Genomic DNA, 23798 nt, shown 5'->3' on the forward strand with positions numbered 1-23798 from the left:
GCTTGAAGATTTCCTAGCATCTGTAATACGTAAAAGCCACATCCGTTTTCCAGAAGTGTGGTATAGTTGGTTGTTCCACATGGGAAACAAAAGGCCGCCATACTCCAGTAAACTTTTCAGAAGATCCCTTTCATGTGTGTCTGTTCTATTGTAAGAAGATGCACGTGTTACTATTGATCCCCTCCCTTGGTTATGAGGTCTGATGGTTCAATGCGGGTATGTTTTCAGGCTCTGCCTCCATAATCATCCCAGTGCTGCTGCTGTTACTGTTGGCGCTACTGGTGGTTGGTGCCATCTTGTGGTATAAGAGGAGAATGCGCGGGTAAGTGGAAGTGCTAGTTGACCATTGCCAATGTATTAATTTCTTTCTGAACCCTTCCACCTGTACTACTTAGCTCTCTTTCTCTCACTCAATCTCACTCTTTTTCTCTCCTGTATATATAACGTCTATCCTCTGTCTCCCAGGTCTCTAATGCCGGGCAAATCTCGTTCTCAGCGCTCGTGGTAACTTGTTAGGGTTACATAACTCACTCGTCTTAACGACCCCATCTCCTCCATATTGTCTGTAGAATCTGTCTGTCCCTGCCTGCTCAGACTCCTATTGGCTACCTCCTCCCAACCACAATGTCCTATTGACTTTCTGAAAGCATAGCTTTGCTGGTAAAGCAAGATGGACTGGAGTAGTGTCATGTCCCTGTCCCCCGTGTTGGTTGTGTGTCAACGCTAAGTTGTACTTGATGCTCATGCGGTGTGCTTGCATAGTAGCAGTAAACTATACCTCCTCTGTTTACCTCTTTGTTAAGAATTGTCCTTGCGCTTGCCGACAGTCAAATATTTGCCGTATCAAAATGTCTCAGTCCTCGCATTAAGACATGATGCAATATATTTGTTTTGTTTCCATCAAATGGCCTTCAACCAAAAAGCCCATTTGACGACCTTGGATACCCTGTGTTGTCTTGTTGTCTGACCTCTATGGAGCTGCTGCTGCCGAGTGTGTGTCTGGTATATGGAGCGCGATCGATTCCTCCCCCTTGAGCAAACACATCATTTATGTCTCCTGTGTGTTGTTCTCTTAAAGTGAATCCATGAAAATGAAACGCGAGTTTGATTTGTTGTCGTTCTGTTGCTTCACAGTGCCAAGGGCTTCCAACACCACAGGATGACTAATGGAGCAATGAATGTGGAGATCGGGAACCCGGCCTATAAGATCTATGAAGGGGAGCCCGACGATGATGCTGGAGAACTCCTGGACTCAGACTTTGCGTTGGATTTAGATAAGGTAACACACACTAGTACCTAGAAGCTGTTTGTGTGGAAACGCTCACTGCAGTATGTAGTGTATACGGCTTTATATATTGATTCATATTCATCTATTTATTCTATTATTATTATTATTTTGATTATTAAATCAATGAATGGGTAGCAACTAATGTACTGTACTGGCTGTACATTGCGTTATACAAATATATTGATTACAAAACATGAGACGGCGTATTATTTTCTTAATGGGAATTAGTTTCAAATATCCTAATGAACATACAGAGGTTCAAATAACCTCTCTCTCGTAGTGTTGACCTTTGTTGTGTCGTGTAGGTTTGCACACCCGTGAGTAGTTCTATGTACCCTAGTGACGTGCTCCCTCTCTCTCCCCGCCCCTAGCCGACCAACTTCACCAACCCTGTGTACGCCACCCTGTACATGGGCGCCCACAACAGCCGCAACTCCCTGGCGAGCACAGACGAGAAGAAGGAGCTGCTGTCCGCGGCCGACGACGACATGAGCGACCCGCTGGCGTAAAGCCCGGGCATGGAATTAACTGCCATCGTTGCCCTGCCCTGCCCCAGACCACACCAGCCCAGCGCCGCACTGAGCGTAACAAACAGATGAAATGCCTTTACCAATCGGGAAGAAAAAAGAAACACAACAAAAGGAGAACACTGTATAAAATGTATAAAATGAAGGACTACTTTTTTATGTGATTGCAGTATTATATTTTTTTCTTTGACAAAAAAAAAGAAATCTCTGACGAGAAAACGGAAACCATTTTATAGACATTTATTCAGTTGTTAATTTTGCTCCCCTCCTCTCCTGTCCCCCCCCCCCCCCCCCCCCCCCCCCCAGTCATATAGCCACTACCTCTGTGCAAATGTAAGACATGGAAAGATTCAAACGGCAGTGGAACAATTTTAATTTTTTATTTTTGTATGGATTGTATAGGGGGAGGAAAAAAAAAGCATTGTTCCAATACCTAGGAAAAATAATAATTTTCCAAGTCTTTGTTGATTGTGAAAGACATTGGGGATGTGAGGACAGCAAATGTCAGTTTCACTAATGAATGCTTCCTAGTGGCTGGTTTGGCGCCTGTTTGCTGCTGGAGGTCTTGATGAGGGACGAGTGTAAGATTCCTGAGGACATACACACAACTCAGCACCCAGACAAAACCGCTCTGTTGTCTGAATCACATTCAAGCGATTGTCTTTTCCTTCTTGCACAGACTCAAGTTATATATATTTGCATATATACATATATATAACCTATTAACAAAGTGTCTTGAAACTATACCCAGGAATACAATACAACAGTAACAAATAGCGGTCTGTACTTGCTTTTAATCAGTTCTGTTTTGTTTTTTATCAGTATCAGAAATGAATGGCCCAACTGTTTGTGTGAGTGTGTTTGTTGGAAGAATATGATTGTAATAAAGGCTCGTATTCCAGACCGTCTGGGAGGTCATCTGCGGCCGTTTGGTATCCGCCGCCGGCTCTAGCATGGAGAGCTCGACTAAGCAACCGCCGTAAGATGAAGCTCTCTTGAAGTTTGATGATGCAGATTTACAGATCTGTGCCGACCAACGTCGTATTCGAGTTTGTCCGTAACATTTAGTAAATGAACGGCTGTATTTAGCTTTTTGTCTTTTTGTCCTCCATTGTAAAACTTTTTTTTTTGTCAGGAGAGGAACGGGAGCCAAGTCGATGGTACGTTCTTGTATGAAATGAGTTTTGAAGTTGTTGGGTTGATTTCTTGTGTATTTGATAATTGTTTGTTTGTTTGTTTTGGGGAGGGGGGTGTTTATGTAATTTGGGTTAGTGCTCATTGTTAAGTGCATTCCTAACAGGGGGGGTAGGGGGGGCTGATGTCCCTCCTGATAAGCATTCCTTTGTTGATTCCTTTGCCTTGCTGCTGCTAATGCTAACGCTAGCCATCTGCCCTCCTCTTTGAACTTGTCGTGGTTTGGATTGCTCTGTCTCTGCACCTCTTAGTCAATCTTCCACAGCTTCCTCACACCGCAAGCCCTTGGCACCGCCCTTCCACTTCTTAACAGTATTCACAAAATGTGCTTTTAAATGTCCCGCCATGCTACGTTCTTAATTTCACTGCTTATTAGAACAATCATTTTAGTTTTTGGTTTTCTTGATTTTGAGAATGTCTCTCGGATTGCAGAACTCACATGGATGTTTTTGGTTTAGTTCTTTGTTTTAATTTTGGTTAATTTTGATTTTTTTGATATAAGAAATTAAATGGATTTTTATAGTAGAAATGTATGGTGACTCTGACCTTCATTTGAAATAGAATGGCTTCTGTCATCATGGCTGGAGCAAAACATCAGTGAATTACCATTGAATATATAACTCATAACCACAAATTTCGGAAATAAAATGTGAATTTGTAGAAATGTTTGAATGTCCCACCTTCTGCTTTATATATTTTTTATTTTATATGTCCGTCAGAAAGATATATTTTTTAAGGTTCTCGTATAGATTGACTGATTGTTAAGGAAAACAGAAATGCAAGCATTTCACTTTATTTCAATTTCCAAGAAAGTCGATTTTTCTTCATACATGATTTGCATGTATTTGGCCCAGGACATTTCCACTTCAAATAATGTCTCAAACAAGATTAAGGCAAACGGAGTAGTGTGAATTTGGTCGCTCTCTATTGACAGTTCCATACTAGAACACAAAAATAAGTCTCAAAGTGCACAATCATTTTGCTACTCGATGCTTTTAAGAGGGAATAGATCTGATGTACAATAGAAGCACAAAGACATCCCAACCTGCATGATTAGAATAGAAATATCCTTCATCCACTGCATTTACAATTTATCCACCTCTTGACTTATAAAACAGCAGTCTATATCAAATAATATTCATTCCTGTGTCACTTCCTAAGTTTGACAGAAAGTGTTGTCAAATATATATATACATTTATATATATATATATATTTATAAAGTTCAGATACATGACAGTTTTTAACATCTTCCTCCAAAACAGAACACCAAATTTATTGCAAAGAGGCAAATTAAAAAGCTCTTTCCCCTGAAGTTTCCTCCACTTAACTTTCATATTTTGAACCTTTGTATGTTGATTATATTTTTAGTGTTCATGCCATAGTAAAAAGGAAATTGCATTTAAGACTTCAAAGATACACGTTATGGCTGACTTAATGAAAATAATACTGTTGTTACGAAAGGCACTTTGACAAAAGTAAGACATGAAAGCATGTTTGGTTTGGCTAGCAGTCCAAAGGACCGATGGAAGCGTACAATATTGAAACTAGGAATGCAAACAACTCCAAGTCTCTGTTCTGTTGTCGACGGTGTGCTCAATCTCAAGTCCTTCCCAAAGTCGTTTCACGTTCTCTGATGTTACTCGTGATCTTCTTGGCTATTCAGAGAAAAGAAAGATCCAGCCTCGTCAGAGCAAGAGTCCTCCTTTAAGAGTTATCATGTGTGTCAGCAAGCCAGGTTCATGCCTGGCCCGACGTTATGGCTTTAGGAATGTTTTGCAGGCACTTGTGGGTAGAAGCATCCTTCCTGCTTTGGCCAATCGAGTCCAGACTGACCACACCTGCATGAAGCCCTCTTTAAATAGTGTATGTAACCCTCTTTAATTAGGGTTTCATACACTGCCTTGATCCCAGTGCCAAGGTCCAGCAGGATCTTGTGCAGTCCTTCTAACTGAGCCCATGGTGATGTTAGAGTCTATCTTTGGAGTTAGAAAGGAAAGTCGGCCGAATGCAGTCGCTGTAATTATTCCTGCAGAAGAATCTCCATAAATAAATAAATACCCAGACGGCACTATGTCATGGGTTTGATGCCCCCTGTCATCACTTCCAGTCTCTCTGTTGCCTCAGGCGTGGGGTTCAAGGCAGGGAGGTGGTCTGGGGTACAGGGACCCCCACCAGGACACGGCACAGGGAGGTGGACTGGGGCAGGGGGGGCGGGACCCCCCATCAGGACACAGGGGAGGTGGTCTGGGGAAGCGGGACCCCACCAGGACACAGGGGAGGTGGGGGTTATAAGTGTTGGGGGACACACAGGTGGTTTAAGGCCTCTTCCAGCCGCTCCGCAGCAAGGCGTCGGCTCTCAGGAACGGCTGGTTTCTGAGATCTGTGAGTGGGAGGGTTGGGGGGAGGATGAGAGAGACAGGGGAGGGGACACACGTGTTAGGAGAGTACAGCCGAACGCCACGGCCCACTGAATCCTGGCTCAGCTCCGAGCCCCAAACTCATCAAAGCTTTTGGTCCTCTTTGAATCCATTCATTGCAATAACAGTGTCTGTGAGGGCTGATACATGGCACTAAAATAGCGCAGGTATGTCTTCATAGTTTGGTTGCACTGTGTGATAGGATTTATCTATTTATCGTCAATATAGTTATTTTGAAAAGAGAACTTACAATTTGCCCTAAACCTTGGATTCCCAACTTCTAACATTATTGCTATAATGTGACACAGTGGACACCAGGGCTTTGGGAGTGTAGTTACTTAAAACAACATGACATCACATGGTCACACGGACACAGTATGGATACACAAAGCAAAGACAAACATGGCAGATGGTCAACAAGCTCTTTCTAATATTAGGAAAAGCTTATTGACCGAGCGCTGTGCAGCAGAACGCGAGAGACCGTTAGCAGACTCACAACACTGTGGATATTGTTAACAGGTGAGCTGGACGAACACTGGACTGCATGCAACACATAGGAGGAGTTAACAGATGATGATGGTGATGATGATGAAGATGGTGGTGCCCTGACCATAAATGTACTGGTCATCAGTTACAAACCGATGGCACCGATACGACCAATACAAACAATTCTCTTGCCTGGAGGTTGAGGGTCGGTAGAAATACGAAAATACGATTTTAGACTGAAGCTTGAAAAGTGAAATACTCAGAACTGGACTGTTCAAATATTGGGCTATGTTGTCATCTATTCCATTACTGGTGTGTAGCACAGCGATTGGACTACTTTGAGAAGCTTGTGAAGCGCCGAAGCAGCCGACGTCCACGTAGCGACCGCACACAGGAGCTGCAGAGCTAAAGCGGCAGCAGGCTGCACCAGACTACCTTACCCTCAGCTAGGACTCATGTACCCTCATTACTCTTCGTCTCAGCTGTAGGAGTACAGAGGTGGATGGAGGGGGTGAGGGAGGATGAGGAAAGAAGAGTGTCATGTTAGCAGGAAAACCAAAACATGTTAGTCTAGAATGGAACCAGATGCTGTCCATTCATTGTATTTTGGAAAGCCAAACCTCTTTAGGCAAAATTCTGCATTCTGAAGGAGAAAAATTGTCGATCATTGCGAAAGTTGCAATGTGCATATCGTTGTTATTATCATCTATGGCATGCATGATCCTCGCTCTTGATTGGTTCACAATCAGGGCTGTGTTCACGTTCATAATTTTGCTCTGAATTTCTAAAAAAGTAAAAGAGGTTTGCCAACTCCTACTCGTTGTAACCCAACAGTCTGTGGAGCTTCACAAAATAAACCCAACAGGGCAACCGGTGGCAGCCTGGGTTAGTACACAGGTCAGTCAGGAGAGGGATCCTGGGGTATAGTGACAGTGTGGGGGGGGGGGGGTCATGCTGCATGCAACAGGGGGCTCGGGAGAGAGACCTGCAGACAACCTTGGCATTAGTGTGTGTGGGGGTAGGGTTGGGAGGAGGGCTAGCAGTTGCCGTCTTCGCAGAGGTTGGCTTCACAGAAGAACCGTGAGCCCCGCTTAGCGGTGCGCGCTGTGAAGGGCACGCTCTTCAACACTGAGGAAGAGGAGGATGGGGGAGAGGTTACATCACACCTGGAACACTGCTGGTAAGAGGGACACTGTTATATATTCTTTGACTAGTGTATGATGTCGCTATGGAATTAAGAAGGATAATTTTACAGGGTTATAATTATATGACATGTTACACAGTGGCATCATAGTTAATGGAGTTCAATGTCCGATCAAATGTCAGTATTCAGCTAGTGTTGGGTTGAGGCCAGGGTTATTGTTATCAACATTATGACACAAACAGGAACAAACAAAACCATAGTATTCATTAATTTTGAAGCGGAGACGTCTGTTAGCTAAGGCTGTCCTGAGGCTGAGGCTGGGAGTGAGGCTCTGGTTGTTGGTCTACCATTGATCCAATGTCTGTGTATGCAAGCCTTTGCTGCTGCGTATTAGCATCAATTACACACACTTCCCATACGCAATTCATTGCAACAAAAATATTTTTTTCTCATTAAATTACACATTTTTACACAATTTACATTCTGAGGCATTGAGGCTAACAGCTATATTTCTGTTTCTAAATCACGAACTAGACAGCTGTGGTAAGAGACAAAGGAGAAAGTCTTGAGGGCTTCCTGTGTGTTTTATGACAGCCCATGGCCCGGGCGTGGGGGGGCCGTCTCCACCACGTAGCACAGCGTGCACTGCAGGGGGGCCGAGCAGTCGACCACCACCGTCATGGTGGGCCTGGGTCCCTGGGGGCCTCCACTGGGCCCCTGTGGGGCTCTACCGGGGCCAGGGGTCCTCAGAACACGCGGGCTCCTCAAGGCACTCTCTGTCCCACCTGTGATGATGTCCTCTATGGTCCCGTCCTTGCCCTCGTACACGGGCCGGTGGTCTTTAGCCTGCCGCTTCCTCAGCTCTGCGATCAGCTCCTGCTGCTGCTGCTTCTTCTTGTGGGCCTGGACCTATAAGCACATGAGGCTGAGTGACCCTCTTCACTCTAGAGCCATGAGTTGGTTTACCAGCTGACATTGGTAGTCTGATTAGCTTTTTCAACTGTAAGAATGAAAGTGTGTATTGTGCGGTCAGGATTTTCATATTTTATATCCAAGACTCTGCATCAGACTTGTATATTGATACAAATCGAAATAACTAGTCTTAGGAAACAATGGATTTCTCCTATTTGTGAAGAGGTTTTTGACTCCAGACATCTCGTCTGGAGGGTACCTTGGGGTCGTGCTGTTTAGCCTCCTGCGCCAGTAACTTCTCTCTCAAGGCTTCCTCTTGCTTTTTCCTCTGCTGGTTTTCCTCCACTGCATCCTGTAGAGACACACAGACACATAGAGAGAGAGAGATTGAGTGAGAGAGAGAGAGAGAGAGGGAGAGAGAGAGAGAGAGAGAGAGAGAGAGAGAGACAGAGACAGAGAGAGCGAAAGAGACAGAGACACACAGACACATAGAGAGAGATTGAGATTGAGAGAGAGAGACAGAGACAGAAGTGAGTGAGAGAGAGAGGCCGAAAGAGAGCGACAGAGTGAGAAAGAGAAAGAGACGTTTCGATTGAGTACAGAAACAAGGCACAGGAAAACAAAATGTCCGCTTTCGAAAGAGGATGAGGAAACGGATCATAGGTTGAACAGACGTTTAAGGTAGTCATTAAAAGTTCTGCGCCCTTTTATTTCCTTAAGCCGCTCTGTCTCGTTGTTGGTAACACACATACAGACATACACCGCCCACACACAGGCCGACACACACAAACACACACGAGCAACAAACAAAAAAACATGCACATTTCCTGGAGTAGATCTCCTAAATCCAGACAGGGGAACAATGTGAGGATGTGTGCTGGGTGGTGGAGGGTCAGAGGAGACAGTGGAGGGCCCCGTCTAAACAGCTGCTGCTCCCCAGACCAGCTGCTCCTTCCTGTTTTTCCACCTCCTGCTCCGTGCTACTTCCTGTGGCGGCGGCAGTGGCGGGCTCGCCACCACTCCACCCTCTCCTCCCCTTCTTGTTGTGCTCTAAGACACTGAACGACTACGCCCTCTCTTCCTCACCACTGGGGTCTTCCCCCCGCACACAATGGGAGAGATGGCCAGATAGAGAGGGGTAGGGAGGGGGAGAGTGAAGGGAGCGAGGGAGAGCAGGAGAGAGGGAGAGGAAGAGAGAGAGGGAGAGAGAGAGAGAGAGGGAGAGGGAGAGAAAGGGAGAGGGAAAAGAGAGGGAAAAGAGAGAGAGAGAGAGAGAGAGAGAGAGAGCGAGCGAGAGCGAGAGAGAGAGAGAGAGAGAGAGAGAGAGAGAGAGAGCCCTCTGCTCACCTTGTAAGCTTTGATGAACCTCACAAACACGGGGAAGAACACAGACGGGGGAGTCGTCTTTGAGCTCTCGCCAAAGAAGTTCACCACATTGTTGAAGGCCTCCTGGTGACAGGAGTGAGAGGGGTGAGAGGAGTGAGAGGAGTGACACACACAGCATGGCTTTGAGGCATCCCTTCATGTCCGTTTCCACCTCAGTGAGATAATATCTGTGGTGAGGTGGTAATACCTCCGATGCCTTGGCATCCTTCTGCAGCTTGTCCAGCAGGGTGTCGCTGGAGTGCAGGAAGGCCTTGAGTACCGGGTGGTCGTGCCGGCTGCACTCCCTCCTGATCAGGTCCATGCCCTTGCCCAGCTCCCGCACGTCCAGCAGCACGTTCTCCAGGGACACTGCGCCGTTCACAGGAGGGGTCATTGATTGAACAGTGTCACAGTTCACCTACCAAATTATTACACTGGTTCTCCTACTGCTAATACCACTGATAATAATTAATAATAGCTTGATAAAAACCACAAAGTTCCTATGCTGGGACCAAATGCCCGGATGATGAGAAATGGCTCTTCTTACTATATAGAAGAAGTCTTACATAATAACAAACCCTTAAACGTTTAATTGCACCATATTTGACAGGTTTTAACAGGTCCAGTAGGTGGCCGGCCAACCGGCCACCTACTGGACCAGCACCATTGGTGGCCATGTTGTAAATGCCCATGCATCTATCATCGTGCCTGACGCAATCCTTTTAAAATAACACCCCACAGCTGCGGTTCTGCTGTCTGGACTAGCGGTTCATTAGCATTCGGGAGCATTCATTTGGGTCTCCTCAGAACTGACACTGCACGGCCATTGGCTTGGACCGGTGTTTAAAATGTCTACAGGTTATTTTCCCACCTGCTGCTGCCTTGTCCACATAGTGCAGCTCGCTGTAGAAGTTTGCCAGGTCCGAGTACTTCTCCTTGACGATGAGCGCAATGTAGTGGAGCAGGGTCATCTTCCTGTCTGTCGACTTGGTGTCCAACAGCTGGGGAAAGCACAGGGGAAGACGCAGCAAAACATATCAAAACTCTGGAGTCCTTCATAAGCACTGTCTTTATAAACCCAGGAGCACAGGGATTCAATGTGCTGATCAAAAACACTTACCAGATCCAGACTCTGCAGTTTAAAGCCATACACTGAGCCTCTTTTGCTGCTGTTCATGTAGTTACCCAGGGCTAGGATGATCTAGAAGAGAATAGAAAAGAGGGGCTGATATGTTTACATAATCCTCCATATTAGAAACAAACAAACTTCCCAAACAGTGATTTGGAAATTAAGGGACTTTTCTTTTGTTACGTATTGGTATGATTCAGATGTTTTTCTTTGGTCTCTAAGTAAAGCATAGTTGCAGATGTCAAGGAATCAAAACAACAGAAGGTAGCTGTTCTTACATTTACATTTACATTCAGGGCACTTTCACCCAAAGCGATTTACAATAAGTACATTTGTGAGAAGATAGAGAAACAACAATATATCGTTGTCGGTACAGCTATTCAGGATGTTCATAGAACCAATTTTCAAGCACCTACACTTGCTAGGTTAACCCATTCCCCGTATACAACAAAGATGTTGTTCTCACCTCAAGCATCCTCCTCAACTTGGACGAGGACTTGACAGAGCCGGAGGCGGCGATCACGGCGTTGAGCTGCGGCGTCAGCATGGTGATGCTGTCAGAGAAGTTCCCCACAAAGGTGATGATGTTCATGCGCTGCGTGAGCCTCTCGATCTTACTGAAGAGCATCATGAAGCGGTCCTCCTCCGCCAGCTGGTCCAGCGGGCGCCGCTCACGCTCGTACTGCCGCAGCACCTTCACCTCGGCCTCCGTGGGCAGGAAGCGCATCAGACACTCCACGAAGTCCACGGGCAGGGCCTTCAGGTCGAACCTGGTGGGAGGGGGCAGGCTGTAAGCTGTTTGGAGTCGCTTTGTTTAGACTGTTCTTCAGAGGTCAAAATAAAACAGAATGAAAAACACAGCCTCAGAGGCCTTGGTAAAAAAACATCTTCAATAATTTTAATTGTTGGGTTTTCTAATCTGTTTTGCCTAATATTATTCCTCCTTGTAATTAATGTGAAATCATACTCATTTGAATACATTAATTTCAGTCTAAGAGGATTTTCTTGCTTTGAGAATTGTGGGTTTTGTGTATTTAATGTAATTTATTTTATTAAATCCTTCCCTGCTGTGCTGTAGTGGTAAGGAGAGTTAGGAAGATAAAAGCTCTACTTCTCCTCGTAGTAAGAATAGTTAGAGAAAAGAAGGTAAAAGCTCTTCTTCTCTTAGTGGTAGGAAGAGTTAGGAAGATGAAAGCTCTTCTTCTCTTAGCAGTAGTAAGAGTCTGGAAGATAAAAGCTCTTCTTCTCCTAGTGGTAGTCAGAGTCTGGAAGGAAGCCCTACTTCTCTATGGCTTTGCAGATCTCCTCTGTGGTCTTGTTGGCCTTTCTCAGTGTGATGGCCAGGTTCTTGGAGCGATTGGCGTCCAGCAGGGTGATTTTGTTCATAGCCTTGTTGGCCACCTTGTTTGTAGTGCTGGACAGATCCACCGTAGCCACCTGGGCTCTGGTCTTGAACAGCTCCTCAAACCTCTCTAAGTCCAACTCCTACAGAAGAGAATCACTGATTAATGACCAAACTCCATCATACTTCATATCAGCACCACAGTGTGAGGCAGCATCAGGTGTACTTGCAGCTGGGTTTAGCTAGGCGTACCTCCAGAACACGCTCGTCGTCAATCTCGTTAAAGACGGTGCCGTTGATCTGATTGGGCTTGAGCGCCGTCCAGTTGAAGATTGGCAAGCGGAACTTCGTTTTGATTGGCTTCTTGATCCTGATCGCTGTTTAAGGGAAACGTCTTTTAAAAAACAGCTGAGAAATTGGTATACCTCGTTTCACCCCAGTAACAGTGACCTCCAAGAAAGTGAGGAGCCAAATGTGCTGTCATACCTGACAGGCCCAAACTCAGGATGGGGATGGACCGAGAACCGTCCGGCAGAGGTGGAGGTGGAGGCGGCCCTGGTGCACACGGGATGCCTTCAACACACAAAGACCAACATCTCCTCTTTTAAAACAGGCCATTCACAACCTACATCATCGTTCATGTTTTATGTCCTCCTCCTTCTCCTTCCTGAATGTGCTGACGTCCCCTACCCACTGCTCCCCTCAACATAGGAAGTGCCCTAAGTGCATCCCTTTCCTGTCTGGGTTAGAGGAACTCTACCACAACCTGGCTGCTAGCACCGCTTGACACAAATAGATGTCCTCTGAGGCCGCCCAACCCAAGACTGGCCTTCACATGCACTGTGTGTGTATATAACATGATGGACACACATGGATCATTCTGTCTGTTCCTCTGTTTACCTGCGGCCGAGGGAAGCGGAGGAGGGGGCGGGGGTGGAGGAGGAGGTGGGGGCGGAGCCTCACTGGCAGGGGGTAAACTGGGGTCGACGCTCTCTGTCGCTGTTCGCTCTACAGGAGGCTCCGGCAGCAGCGACTGTCCCATGTCGCCCAGTGGGAACCCTAGGCCATGGTCGCCAGCGATACCAACACCGCCCAGGACTCCGCCTCCACCGGCGCCGCTGGCTAGCGGTTCGATGGCGATGTCGCCGTCGGGTTTCTTGTGCAGGCGGATGGTGCCCTGCTGCTCCAGTTCCATCAGCCGCTTCTCGATGCTGAAGTGTCTCTGGTAGGCCGCGTCCTTCTCCTTGATCATCTTCCTCAGAGTGCTCACCTGGGTGCTGGTCGACTCAGAGGTTTCCTAGAGGGACACCAGGGGGCGATAGAGAGCACCACGGACACGATCAACACAACACCACAGACAACATATTCCCTGGTGAGTGTGTCTACTGTCAAACAACTTCATTGTTTTGCTCTGTAGATCAGAGATGATACGCAACTCAGGCAGGACTGAAGGACAACAGAGGATATGACATTCACACCAGCTCACCCGCATTATGTGTAGTTCCTTATCCTTTTGAAGGAGAATCTTCTCCAGGTCTGCTACTTTCATCATGGTCTCATTCTCCAAGTCCAGCAGCTTCTCTGTCACCTAGACAGAGAGATGGAGAGACCGAGCACAGTACACCGTCAGAGTGTGCCGTGTGGATGGAGGGAGGATGGACCGAGACAGAGGAACACCTGGGCTTCTCTCCCACATCCACTCCTTCTCTCTCCTTATCCCTCTCACTCTCCTCATCCATCTCACTCTCCTCATCTACTCTGCGGCATCAGTGAGAAATACGATATGCTCGGCAGTATGACACAGCAAAGAGCTGCATAGAATACACTCACTTATCGATTTGGACCGATTTCATATAGTGGGTTTTAGGTAGAACCCCCATAGGGCATGAGCTCAGCCAAATGGGAAGTCCAAGCTCACATCCCCCACACCGCATTAACAATGTGTTTTTGTTGACCTGTGTCTCCTATTGGTTCTTTGTTTAATATGAGATTTTTTAAGATGGAATAAATTCCATGACGTATGTACTTCTCTTCTCTTCTGTGTGCCTCAGCACAGACTGCTTACCTGAGTTGAAATTTAAAAGCAGTCCATATATTAATACTAACATATCAGCTTTTCACTATTCAACACCGCAAAACGTTTGATCGTTTGCTGTTGTTAGCGACATTGTCAGCATGGCCAAGCAACAACAATAATACCGGCCCACCACAACATATGGCCCATCTACTGACTAAGATACTGCAGATCCCTTTATGCTAAAGAATTCACCCGGAATTCTGACCCTTTTCCTCCCCCATCATTCCTGACTCCTGAGAGGCAAGTTTGTTTTGAAATTCCTGCAGTGATGTCAGGACTGCCCACGACCTCTGGATGTGAAGATCTTCAGAGAGCAGTGTGGGATATGAAGGCCGAGTGTCCAGAAAGACTGATGCAACGCTAGAACAATATGACTCTTGTTCCTGTGTTTTCCACGCAAGGCAACACCGTAACCTTTCAGCACATGTTCACCTCACAATTACCAGAAACCCCTTGAGGGAATTCATAGAAAATCAGAAATGACCACCAAGTAGAGTCCCAGAGCGGCAAGGTTAGGGGAAGAGTACAGGGGAACTCCCATGTACTGTACATAGCTAATAAACCACAGTCAGCGCGCTAACAGGAACTATGGTGAACGGCGCCGATGGATCCATAATGGCCACTGGTGATCTTACGTGGGACAGGTGCTCCTCGAGCTCGTCCACCTTCTCCAGCGCTGCGTTCTTAGTTTCTGCATCTTCCAGTAGACCGCCGACGTCGAACACGTTGTCAAGGTAGGCCTGGATCTGCACCGACAGCTTGTCGCTCTCTGTGTGCTTCGATTTCTGCCGAGGCAAGAAGTGTGTCAACATGAGGTTAACAGTAGATGGTGGGTTCTTTCATGTTTATTTATGTTTTTTTATTTTCCAGCCTCACCTCCAAGTAGTCATCCAGGCCCAGCTTAGTGAACTCGTACTGCAGGTGCACCCTGAAGTTCATGTCCTCCACTGAGTGGACCATGATGTTGATGAACTGCATGCAGGCCACCTGAGTGGAGAGCAGAAAACACGTTGGCCAGGTTGAACAGATGGGGAAGACCGGAAGTCCCATGTGAGCACACACACACACACACAATCACACACAAAATAACCAAAACATGTGAAAAACTTAATTGATGGCAGATGCACCGTTGGGGTGCACGCTGTGTTTGACCGTGAAGGCTCACCATGAAGTCAATGTTTGCTTCCTCAGAGCGAAAGTAATCCATCAGCCTCTCGAATCGCTGCTTCTCCTTACACACCTGGAAGTACAAACTGGATCATTCACAGGAGGATATTCTTGAAGGGAATGCTAACATTTTGTTGCCATTGAAGATTATATTTCCTTACTAGAATGACCAAACATTCCCCATTTGATGTCCTATCTTACATCCATGAGTGTAATTGTTATGTATGAAAAGGTCAGCTCGCTTACATTGCAGCAATACCGCCTAATTATGGGAATTCATGGGAAGGGACAGAACGCCAACGGGATAGATTTAGCCCAACTCCCACCAAACACAAACACACTGGGAAAATGAGAGCAAAGAAAAACAAACACTGCTTTCCTGACCCCCGAAGAGGTCCTCTATACCAGTGCTAAAAGGGAAAGTCCCAGTAGGCCTAATAATGATTGTAATTACAGTTGCAATACTGTACTGCTTTGGTGCGTAACTCCTAATTACTGCGGTTGAACACCATTGGTGGCTGTGTTGTAAAATTCCATGTACCTGTCATCGTGCCTGACGCAATCCTTTTAAAGTAACACACCACAGCTCTCTGCTGTCTGGACTGGCAGTTCATGAGTATTCAGGGTCTCCTCAGAATTTGGGCCCTTGTTTAAAATGTCTACAAGGCAAAGAATAGACACGGAGCAAACGTTTGAGGTCTATGTTTTGATCCTCATCACCCTGGAGGTTGGCTCCCATCTGGTGACTTAATTCCACCATAAGAGTCCCAAAGGTCACCAAGCTAGTGAGCTACTGCTAACACCCTCGGTGTGAAGCTAGTGAGCTACTGCTAACACCCTCAGTGTGAAGCTAGTGAGCTACTGCTAACACCCTCGGTGTGAAGCTAATGAGCTACTGCTAACACCCTCGGTGGAGAGGACTTGTGGCAGAGTTCCCTTCACCCTCCTGTATCGACTATGTGGGCCTCTCTGTACCCCATGGAGAGACAGGAAATGAAAGTGCATTTCTTTAGTACTACACTCAGTAAACACACAGATTTCACTCTATATGGTAAGTAACTATACAGAGCATCAAACACAGCAGGCTATTTAATGTCATCATCGAGACTGAGGCCCGTCCTACCGCACCTCTTTAAAGTTATCGAACGCTGAGAGGATGATTTCGTGGCCTCCTCTGACCAGACAGACGGCGGCCAGCAGCTCCAACACCAGCGCTTTCGTCCTAGAACCACACGTCACACACTCATCACCTCCTCATTATCACCCATCCTCTGATCCAGAGTTAACAAAGTTATATATATATATTTATATGTAAGAGGAGCCGGGGATTGAACTAGCGGCCTTCCGGTTACCAGTCAACCCACTCTACCTCCTGAGTTACTGCCACCCCCCACGTCCTCCAGCGCTCTAACCCCCCCCACTTCCGAGGGACCGGGGATCCAGGCAGATAGGCCGGGCGTATCCAATGAACAGGGCTGCATCACCTGTTGTGGAGTCCCAGCCTTAGTTATCCTGCATGGAGGCCGGAGGGGGCGGGCTTTAGCGCTTACCTTGAGTTCTTATTGTTCAGGCTGAGAGCGATCTCGTTGACAGCATGCGGATGGGACATGACCATGTTGAAGCCGTACTGCGGAAGGACGAGGAGAGAAGGTTGTGGTTAGAGAGAGAATATAAAGCTTCTCTTGTATATAGGGGAAAGGAAGTCTGGTACCCCCTGTTAGACCTTCTGTCCCCGCGACCCGACCACGGATAAGCGGTTTGAAGATGAGATGAGATTAGCTCTTATATGTGCAGAACAGACAGAAAAAGTATCTATTCGCTGTTGTGTTTTTTCGTGATGCTATTATGGATATATCCAGGGGTGTCTATAACATGTATGTTGTTCAACCCTACTAAATCTGACCTGATTATTGTGTTCTCTGCACTGCTTTACAAAGGCTGAATGTCTATTCACTGAAGGACACACCACTGTTTGGATCTGCGTTTTACCTGGTAGTTCATGATGGCTCTCAGGCACATGATGCACACATGTACATCGTCCTTCTGGCTGACAAGACGGGAGTTCTTGATGGTTTTGGTGTTAGTCACTGAGCCATATCTGCAAGAGTCACATTGATGTCACAATGTGCTTTAATGTCACACGTCAATGAGATTGTGCAAATGCACTTGTGGTGTTGATTAGAATTGTCTTCCTCTTTGGGCAGGGGATAGATAATGTTGATAACTTGTTTTGACAACAACTTAGAAACCAAACTGCATCTGTACACCATGCAACCACAAACATTCAAACATGTCAGAGGCAGTTAGAGAGAGGGGGAGGGGGAGGGGGGGGGCTAGAGAGATAGAACAAGAGCAGACAGAGGCTGCCACAGCGGTCTGTGGTCACAGATGCATGATGGAAGGAGACAAGTTTCCATATCATTGTCTCGAGCTAGAGATGAACTCATTCATCTAACTGCAATACATCCCCACGTTGTGAATTCTATATGTTTAATGCTAGAGTTATGTCAGAAGTCTCTTACAAATGAGTTATTTTCTACCAAGACAGTGCTGTGCATTGGATTTTTTTAAATTATTTAATTTTCACTGTCATTGTCATCCTAGTCCTCTTCATAGACGACACACCTGTAAATGCTAAAGAGAAAAGGGTAGTTAGTCCCATAACTTGAGGCTCTCGTCTGCTATTGGGCTGTAAAGGAGAACAATCCCGCACATCCAACATGTGCTCGGAAACACAGCTGGGTTTCATCTAGAACAGTAGACACAAACACACCCACACCGACACATCTGGAGAGCGGAACCTTCCAACCAAGTAAGACTCTCGCTAGAAAGACTCTTGTTGTGAAGGATGAGCAACATTGTAAGCCATCATTTTCCATTAGTCTCCTGACGAACGAGCACACGGGCGTCAAGTCCAGCTGACACACGGTGGTGGGAGGCGTTAAAAGCGCTAAGCAGTAATGGCGTAGCGGGAGGGGAGGCTAAGCGCTACGTACCGCAGGACGGACTGGCGGGCCGAGCGCACCAGGGTGTTGCAGAAGGGCTGGCTGCCAGTCTGGTGCAGATCCTCGATGGACCTGCTCCAGGACTTACTCATCTCCAGGGGCCCGTCCTCCCCCACCTCCAGACCCTCAAAATTCAACCTGGGGGCCACGGATAAAGCAAACACACAAATAGACAGACAGGCGGACAGACGGACAGGCAGACAGGCATACAGACAGACAGACCGATAGACAGACAGACAGACAGACGGACCGGCCAACCGAAGCAGCAGAGTCCAAACACATGGGGAAGAGAAGGATTTGGTGGGTCAGGTTAGCAACGCAGGGGTTAAGAGGCGAGGCTTACGACCGGAACCTCTGAGAGAGCCCCCGTAAAGCCTGGCAAAACACAGTACGGCGGTCCGCACGCTGTTTAGGTTAGCCTGGGGTACATTAGCAAAACAAGCTATAGTTAGGTCTGTAGCAAGGCAACCCTCAACCCACAACACACACGGAGAAAGCTTTGCATAAATTGCACAAGCTAATAACCGTCTTGCACATAGGGACTTGGTTCAGGAATAATATGTTGTTGCAACAGTCCGCCTCACTTCACTATGTCGAGTCAGTACGGAAAAGTTTGGCCCTTGAACCTGTGTAGCAGGTCAAGAGAATGAGTGTGTGTGTGTGTCTGTGTGGGTGGGTGTGTGTAAGTGTGTGTGTACTCACATGACAGCACACTGGGCAAAGGAGAGGTACTCCACCAAGATGTCAAGACCTCGGTTCTCATCGTTGAGGAACTCTCTGACCCACCTGAGACCGAGGACACAAGCAGAGCATAATGGACCTGCTGAGGGGATCTGGGGCGGCATGTGGCTCAGACCATTTTGGACCATTTCTGTGCTAGGACCATTTTGGAAAGAAGCGCTTTCCTCAAAGTAAACAAGCCTAAGTAGAAGTTAATGGCTGGCCTGAACAGACAGACACACACACACACACACACACACACACACACACACACACACACACACACACACACACACACACAACCCATTTTGATAAGCAACCTTTCATAACCTCAACAATATTATTAACGATTATATTATATTCAGGTAAGTTCAGACCAACGCACAATGTTAACAGCCATAGAGCTATGCATACTGGACTTTTTTTTTTGTTGTTTGACAACAAGTCTTAAACACATCCAGGAGGTTACAGTTTATGTAGTTGCTGTTTTTTGTTCAGTAGCTGGCATAATTCAGTACTGTCTGTTTGTTACTGTTGTTTGTTTTCTGTCAACAAATTCCACTGTATGCAGCTAGTGCTTCCCATCCCAGTACATCTCCAAATGATTTGTAGTGTTGTTATATCTGTTAATAGTTTTTATGGTGAAAAATCTGACTTCAGTTTACAAGAAATACAAGTCACAGACACGCAAATTTTATTTGCACTTTTTTCAAGCACCTTGTTTCTCTTTATGTTAAACTTGAACGCATACATTTTTTTTCTGGCATTGTAATGTGATGCTATTTTATTTATTTTATTTAAACTTGTGTGTACCTCTAACATGTTTGGTTGGTAAAATAAATACGTTGTAAATTCAAATCAGAGCGTCATCCGTGTCTGGAATGGATGTATTCTTGAGTCTATAAGGTAACAATAATATAATAATAAGATGACCTTCTTTGAATTGTAAAATGGGTTTGGCAAAAATAAAATGTTGGTTTTGTCAATACTACTATGTACTTTTACTATATTGAGTGAGTTAAATAGAATTGCATTACTAAAAAGAGACAAAAATTCAATTTTATTTGAAAAACTAAAACTAGACTAAAAATAAAAACTAAAATGACAGCTTAACACAAAGACTAGGACTAAAAATGAAATTAAAACAGGCCGCCAAAAACCACATTAGTTGGCTGGTAATCGGAAGGTTGCTAGTCCCCGGCTCCTCCTAGCTGAGTGTCAAGGTGTCCCTGAGCAAGACACCTCACCCTGACTGTTCCTGACGAGCTGGCTGTCGCCCTGCGTGGCTGACTCCGCCGTCGGTGTGTGAATATGTGCATTAATGGACAAATGTTAAGAAGTATTGTAAAGCGCTTTAATTGGCCACTGGTTAGAAAGGCGCTGTATAAATGCAGTCCATTTACCATCTTCAGGGTTGAGGAAGACAGGGCAATGGAGTGCTGATGTTTACACATCAACACTCCCATCATCAGATCTTTATTTGCTGTGATACCAATGTTCTCCAATATTGGTGAATACAGTCGAAGGGATTTACCAGAACTTAAATAACAATTGCAGAGAAAGTCAAATGAAATGCTCTGTAGCTTCTGTAAAAAAGAGTGACCTTATACCTAAAGCAGCTGGCTACCCCCCAACGTAAAAAGAAAAAAAAGACTTGACAAGAATGTGATGAAAAGTATACAGGGCTTCTTATTTCCTTCCTCTAAAGCTCTAGTTTTCTTGAGGGTGGACCAGTCCAAACAAAGGAATTCCCATGTCGAGGGGCAAAAATGTGGACGGCATATGGGCTCAGGTTGAACCTTGTATTTAGTCTGCCTCCCACGCAGACCCCAAACGGCACCTCTCTCTCCCCATTTCAAACTGTGTGTGTAAGTGTGTGTTTGTGTGCGTTTGCGTGTGCATGTGTGTGTGTGTGTGTGGCTGGTGAGTCAGGAAGGAAAGCTAAACCAACAGAAGGAAGGGGGAGGTCAGAGGAGAGAGAGGTGAGCACCTGATTGGTTGATGGGTTAAGGGAAAGGGGGAGGGGGGTTGGATGATGCGATGCTCTTGTTCATCAATATCCTGTCTCGTAGACCCTCCTCTTCCTCCCTGTCTCTCACCCTCACAAAACTCCCTCCCTTTTCTCCCTCTCTCTCGCATTCATTTTCCCCTCCCTCTCTTCCTGTCCAAGTAGTCGCTTTTTCTTATGATTTTCTTGGCAATCTGAGGATGAACACACACATATAAACACACACACACACACACACACACGCACACACACACACACACACACACACACACACACACACACACACACACACACACACACACACAATAAACAAGCCTCTGTTACACTAAACCCAAACAAATGTTTCCCTCCAAAAATACCCCTTAAATTATTTCCCTCTAAGTCTTTAATAAGACATGTTTAGAGACTCTGTGATGGGGCTGAATCGTGGATGTATAATAAGAAGGTCTAAATGGACTATGTGTTTCTCTTGGCACACAACAACAGCTATGCTCTTTTGTATGTTTTGGTTAGTCATTTGGCACATGGTCACAAAAGGCATTCCTGTATTTGTATCTTTTAACATTAATGGCCAGGATTACACACATTGATAACAAAGAGTCATCTTTGTGTGCATAAAATAGTTATAAAAAGTTAATGTGTGTTTATCAACCGATTGTGTGTGTCTCCATAAAGGTGTCCCCGTGTGGACTTTGCGTGTGGCTCGTTCGGGGGGTTCATTGCTGGTGAGCTTCCTGTCCTTCTGGCATCCACAACAAAGCTTCCTGCCTGGCTCTATGGGGGAGAGGAGGAGGCTGCACAATGGCTTCCATCTGGGCATTATGACGACCAGCTCTATGAAGTGGAGCTGTGCAGCTTCGGAGCTTGGCAAGCTAAAACAATGGCAGAGGTCTCGGTACTTGTTAAAAAAAAAAACAGAAAGAAAGCAGTGCTCTGGGCTCCCCACAGTAGAAGGAACAGAGAATAGGCCCTTCTTTGAGCTAGGAAAACTGGAACCAATGAGGTTTGAAAGCCGTGTTGCCAGCGACCCAGAGAAGAGAAAGGGGATGAGTTACCCGATGTGGTTGGTCCGCAGAGAGATCTCCAACTCCCGCAAGACTTTAGTGGATTCTTGGACCCGCCTTCGGAACTTCTGTAACAGTCAAAGCAGAACAAAGTTAAAAAAAAACCCCAAGAGTATGACATTGGGAGATTAAGAAAGGAATAAATTAATAAGAACTTTTTTATTTCCAGTGACAAGGTTCACCTTTCGGGTGACTCCAGGATCTAGGTAGCTGCGTAGCTTCTGGATGTATGTGTGTGGCGGGTTCTTTACTTGAAATCTCTCCTGAAGGTGAAAAACATTGAAGGTTAAAAATAGACTTTGTAGCATAACTTGGGCATTGAATCCCTGGATCGATGATAAAGATCACAACTTAAGTCTTTTTCCAAAAATGTATTTGTTAGGCGCCAGGAAAGGCTAGGCAAAGACGTTTAAGGGAAAACAACTGAAGAACTGGCACATTGAAGTGATTGGTTCTGCTGACCAAAACCAGGACTGCTGACTTGCTTTCATTTAGTCTTCGGACACCAATGGAGGTCTTCGACACAGACAATACAAGCAGGAGGAACAACATACATCTCACATTTCATGGGGGATTTCAGAAATAAAGCATCGATGACAGATAGTTTCAACAACTCGATAACAACAACTCAACTCGATGACTCGATAACAATGGATGGATGTACCTGGTCACATATAAGGTCCCACTTCTTCTCGTTGTCATACTGTCTTAGAAGTCTTGCTTTGTCTGGAGGTAGATTCATGGAATTCTGGAAAACAAGATATGAAGAAATGATTAGACTTATTTTCTGTATCGTTATCTCTATCTTTAATTCTGTGCGATCAAAGACACAGATAGTGTGTTTTTCCAGGCCTAAAATTTGCCCCAAACATTCAGCAGTCGTGTTATGACCTCAATTCCTGTGTTGATGTCAAACATCCTGTTGCTTGTGATCATCTACATCTTCCCGCTTGTGCTTCTGGAACATTCAGGAAATGCAGAGCTTCTAGCAACAAAGGTATTATCAGAGAGAAAGGCTCAAACAATCAATTGGAAATCCATCAGAACACTTAAGGCTTCAACAGCCCAAAGGCTGCTGCTTTACTGAAATACACCATAAATGTTGTAATTTTCGTTTGGGGACAGCCCACTAAATGATTTTACGCCTTTGAAGTCATTAAAAAGATAAAACTATACAGCACAAGCTTTGACTAATTACCCTCTGGAACGGTTATAAACCAGAAGTCGAGAGGCTATGAACTGATGAAGGGAGGTGATGCAAGGCAGCTCATCTTTTGAATCTGGACACCTCAGCCATTTTCTTTTCCTCAGAGACATGAAGGATGGTTTGCTCTGGGGTCCCGCCTTTGCACGCTGATTAACAGTCCCCCCTCCGAGTCTGGCCACAAACTGCCTGTCCCTTTTACCCTTGACCTGGGCAATAACTCAGCCGACCATATAACACGGCAAACTAGTCCTAAAACACATCTTTACACCGAGCTGTGGTGTTTTCATGGGGATTTCACAGTGATGGTGGATTGGGATTGACGTATGGAACAACTGAGTCAGTGCCTAGTTCCTGTTGCAATACATACTTAGAAGCAGTGTATAATATAACTAGGTTCTTGGTAATTTTCATGAAATAGCTTCCCCCAAAGTCAAAGCAAAACAAGGCACACTGGAGCTGTGCTAACAGTTTAGTGCTTCTCTAAGACATGCAGCCATCATCCATTTTACTTTGTTTCTTCCCTTACCTTTAAAGTCAACATTGACAAATTCTCAAGGTTATGAAACATCTTAAAAAAAATATTTACAAAACAGATATTCAGCAGATTTGACTGAAACACACTGGCAAGCACACTGGGAACGATATGTGAAATGGAAACAATAGTTACTAGTTTCATGCAAATTCACCAAAACCCACAATGTGAGAATGTCTTTGGACATCATTCCCAGTTCCCACTACGACCATC

The 23798-nt window shown here is 45.6% G+C and overlaps 2 protein-coding genes across 10 annotated transcripts in view; one reads left to right on the forward strand and one right to left on the reverse strand.

Annotated features, from left to right (window-relative positions):
• LOC307079561 (low-density lipoprotein receptor-related protein 1-like) overlaps positions 1-3677 on the forward strand; it is a 99375-nt gene extending 95698 nt beyond the window's left edge. The window contains exons 87-89 of the mRNA XM_079741987.1: positions 229-322; positions 1135-1279; positions 1660-3677. Of these exons, the coding sequence (XP_079598113.1) occupies positions 229-322; positions 1135-1279; positions 1660-1797 (377 nt within the window). The 3' untranslated portion in view covers positions 1798-3677. The remainder of the gene's footprint in view (positions 1-228; positions 323-1134; positions 1280-1659) is intronic.
• A 67-nt stretch (positions 3678-3744) lies between these two features.
• The window catches only part of fmnl3 (formin-like 3), a 33043-nt gene continuing 12989 nt past the window's right edge, over positions 3745-23798 (reverse strand). Inside the window, exons 2-27 of one of the 9 annotated variants that reach the window (XR_013812020.1) lie at positions 22511-22594; positions 22029-22109; positions 21838-21914; positions 18757-18840; positions 18046-18192; positions 17039-17147; positions 16600-16676; positions 16178-16271; positions 15048-15122; positions 14759-14869; positions 14518-14667; positions 13292-13393; positions 12706-13102; positions 12292-12378; positions 12058-12182; positions 11746-11948; positions 10930-11233; positions 10455-10535; positions 10206-10335; positions 9543-9703; positions 9317-9418; positions 8229-8321; positions 7843-7966; positions 6910-7041; positions 6354-6395; positions 5350-5390 (exon numbers count right to left, since the gene is read on the reverse strand). Coding sequence is in view for 4 of the 9 variants with exons in the window: in XM_079740920.1 (XP_079597046.1) it covers positions 6950-7041; positions 7843-7966; positions 8229-8321; positions 9317-9418; positions 9543-9703; positions 10206-10335; positions 10455-10535; positions 10930-11233; positions 11746-11948; positions 12058-12182; positions 12292-12378; positions 12706-13102; positions 13292-13393; positions 14518-14667; positions 14759-14869; positions 15048-15122; positions 16178-16271; positions 16600-16676; positions 17039-17147; positions 18046-18192; positions 18757-18840; positions 21838-21914; positions 22029-22109; positions 22511-22594 (3090 nt within the window). In the remaining 5 variants the exon portion in view is untranslated. Of the gene's footprint in view, positions 5391-6353; positions 7967-8228; positions 8322-9316; positions 9419-9542; positions 9704-10205; positions 10336-10454; positions 10536-10929; positions 11234-11745; positions 11949-12057; positions 12183-12291; positions 12379-12705; positions 13103-13291; positions 13394-14517; positions 14668-14758; positions 14870-15047; positions 15123-16177; positions 16272-16599; positions 16677-17038; positions 17148-18045; positions 18193-18756; positions 18841-21837; positions 21915-22028; positions 22110-22510; positions 22595-23798 lie in introns of all 9 variants that reach the window. The other 8 variants (XR_013812018.1, XM_079740922.1, XM_079740920.1 and 5 more) reach the window with 8 other exon arrangements.

Source organism: Pollachius pollachius, assembly GCF_949987615.1.
Source record: "Pollachius pollachius genome assembly, chromosome: 8".
NCBI lineage: Eukaryota > Metazoa > Chordata > Actinopteri > Gadiformes > Gadidae > Pollachius > Pollachius pollachius.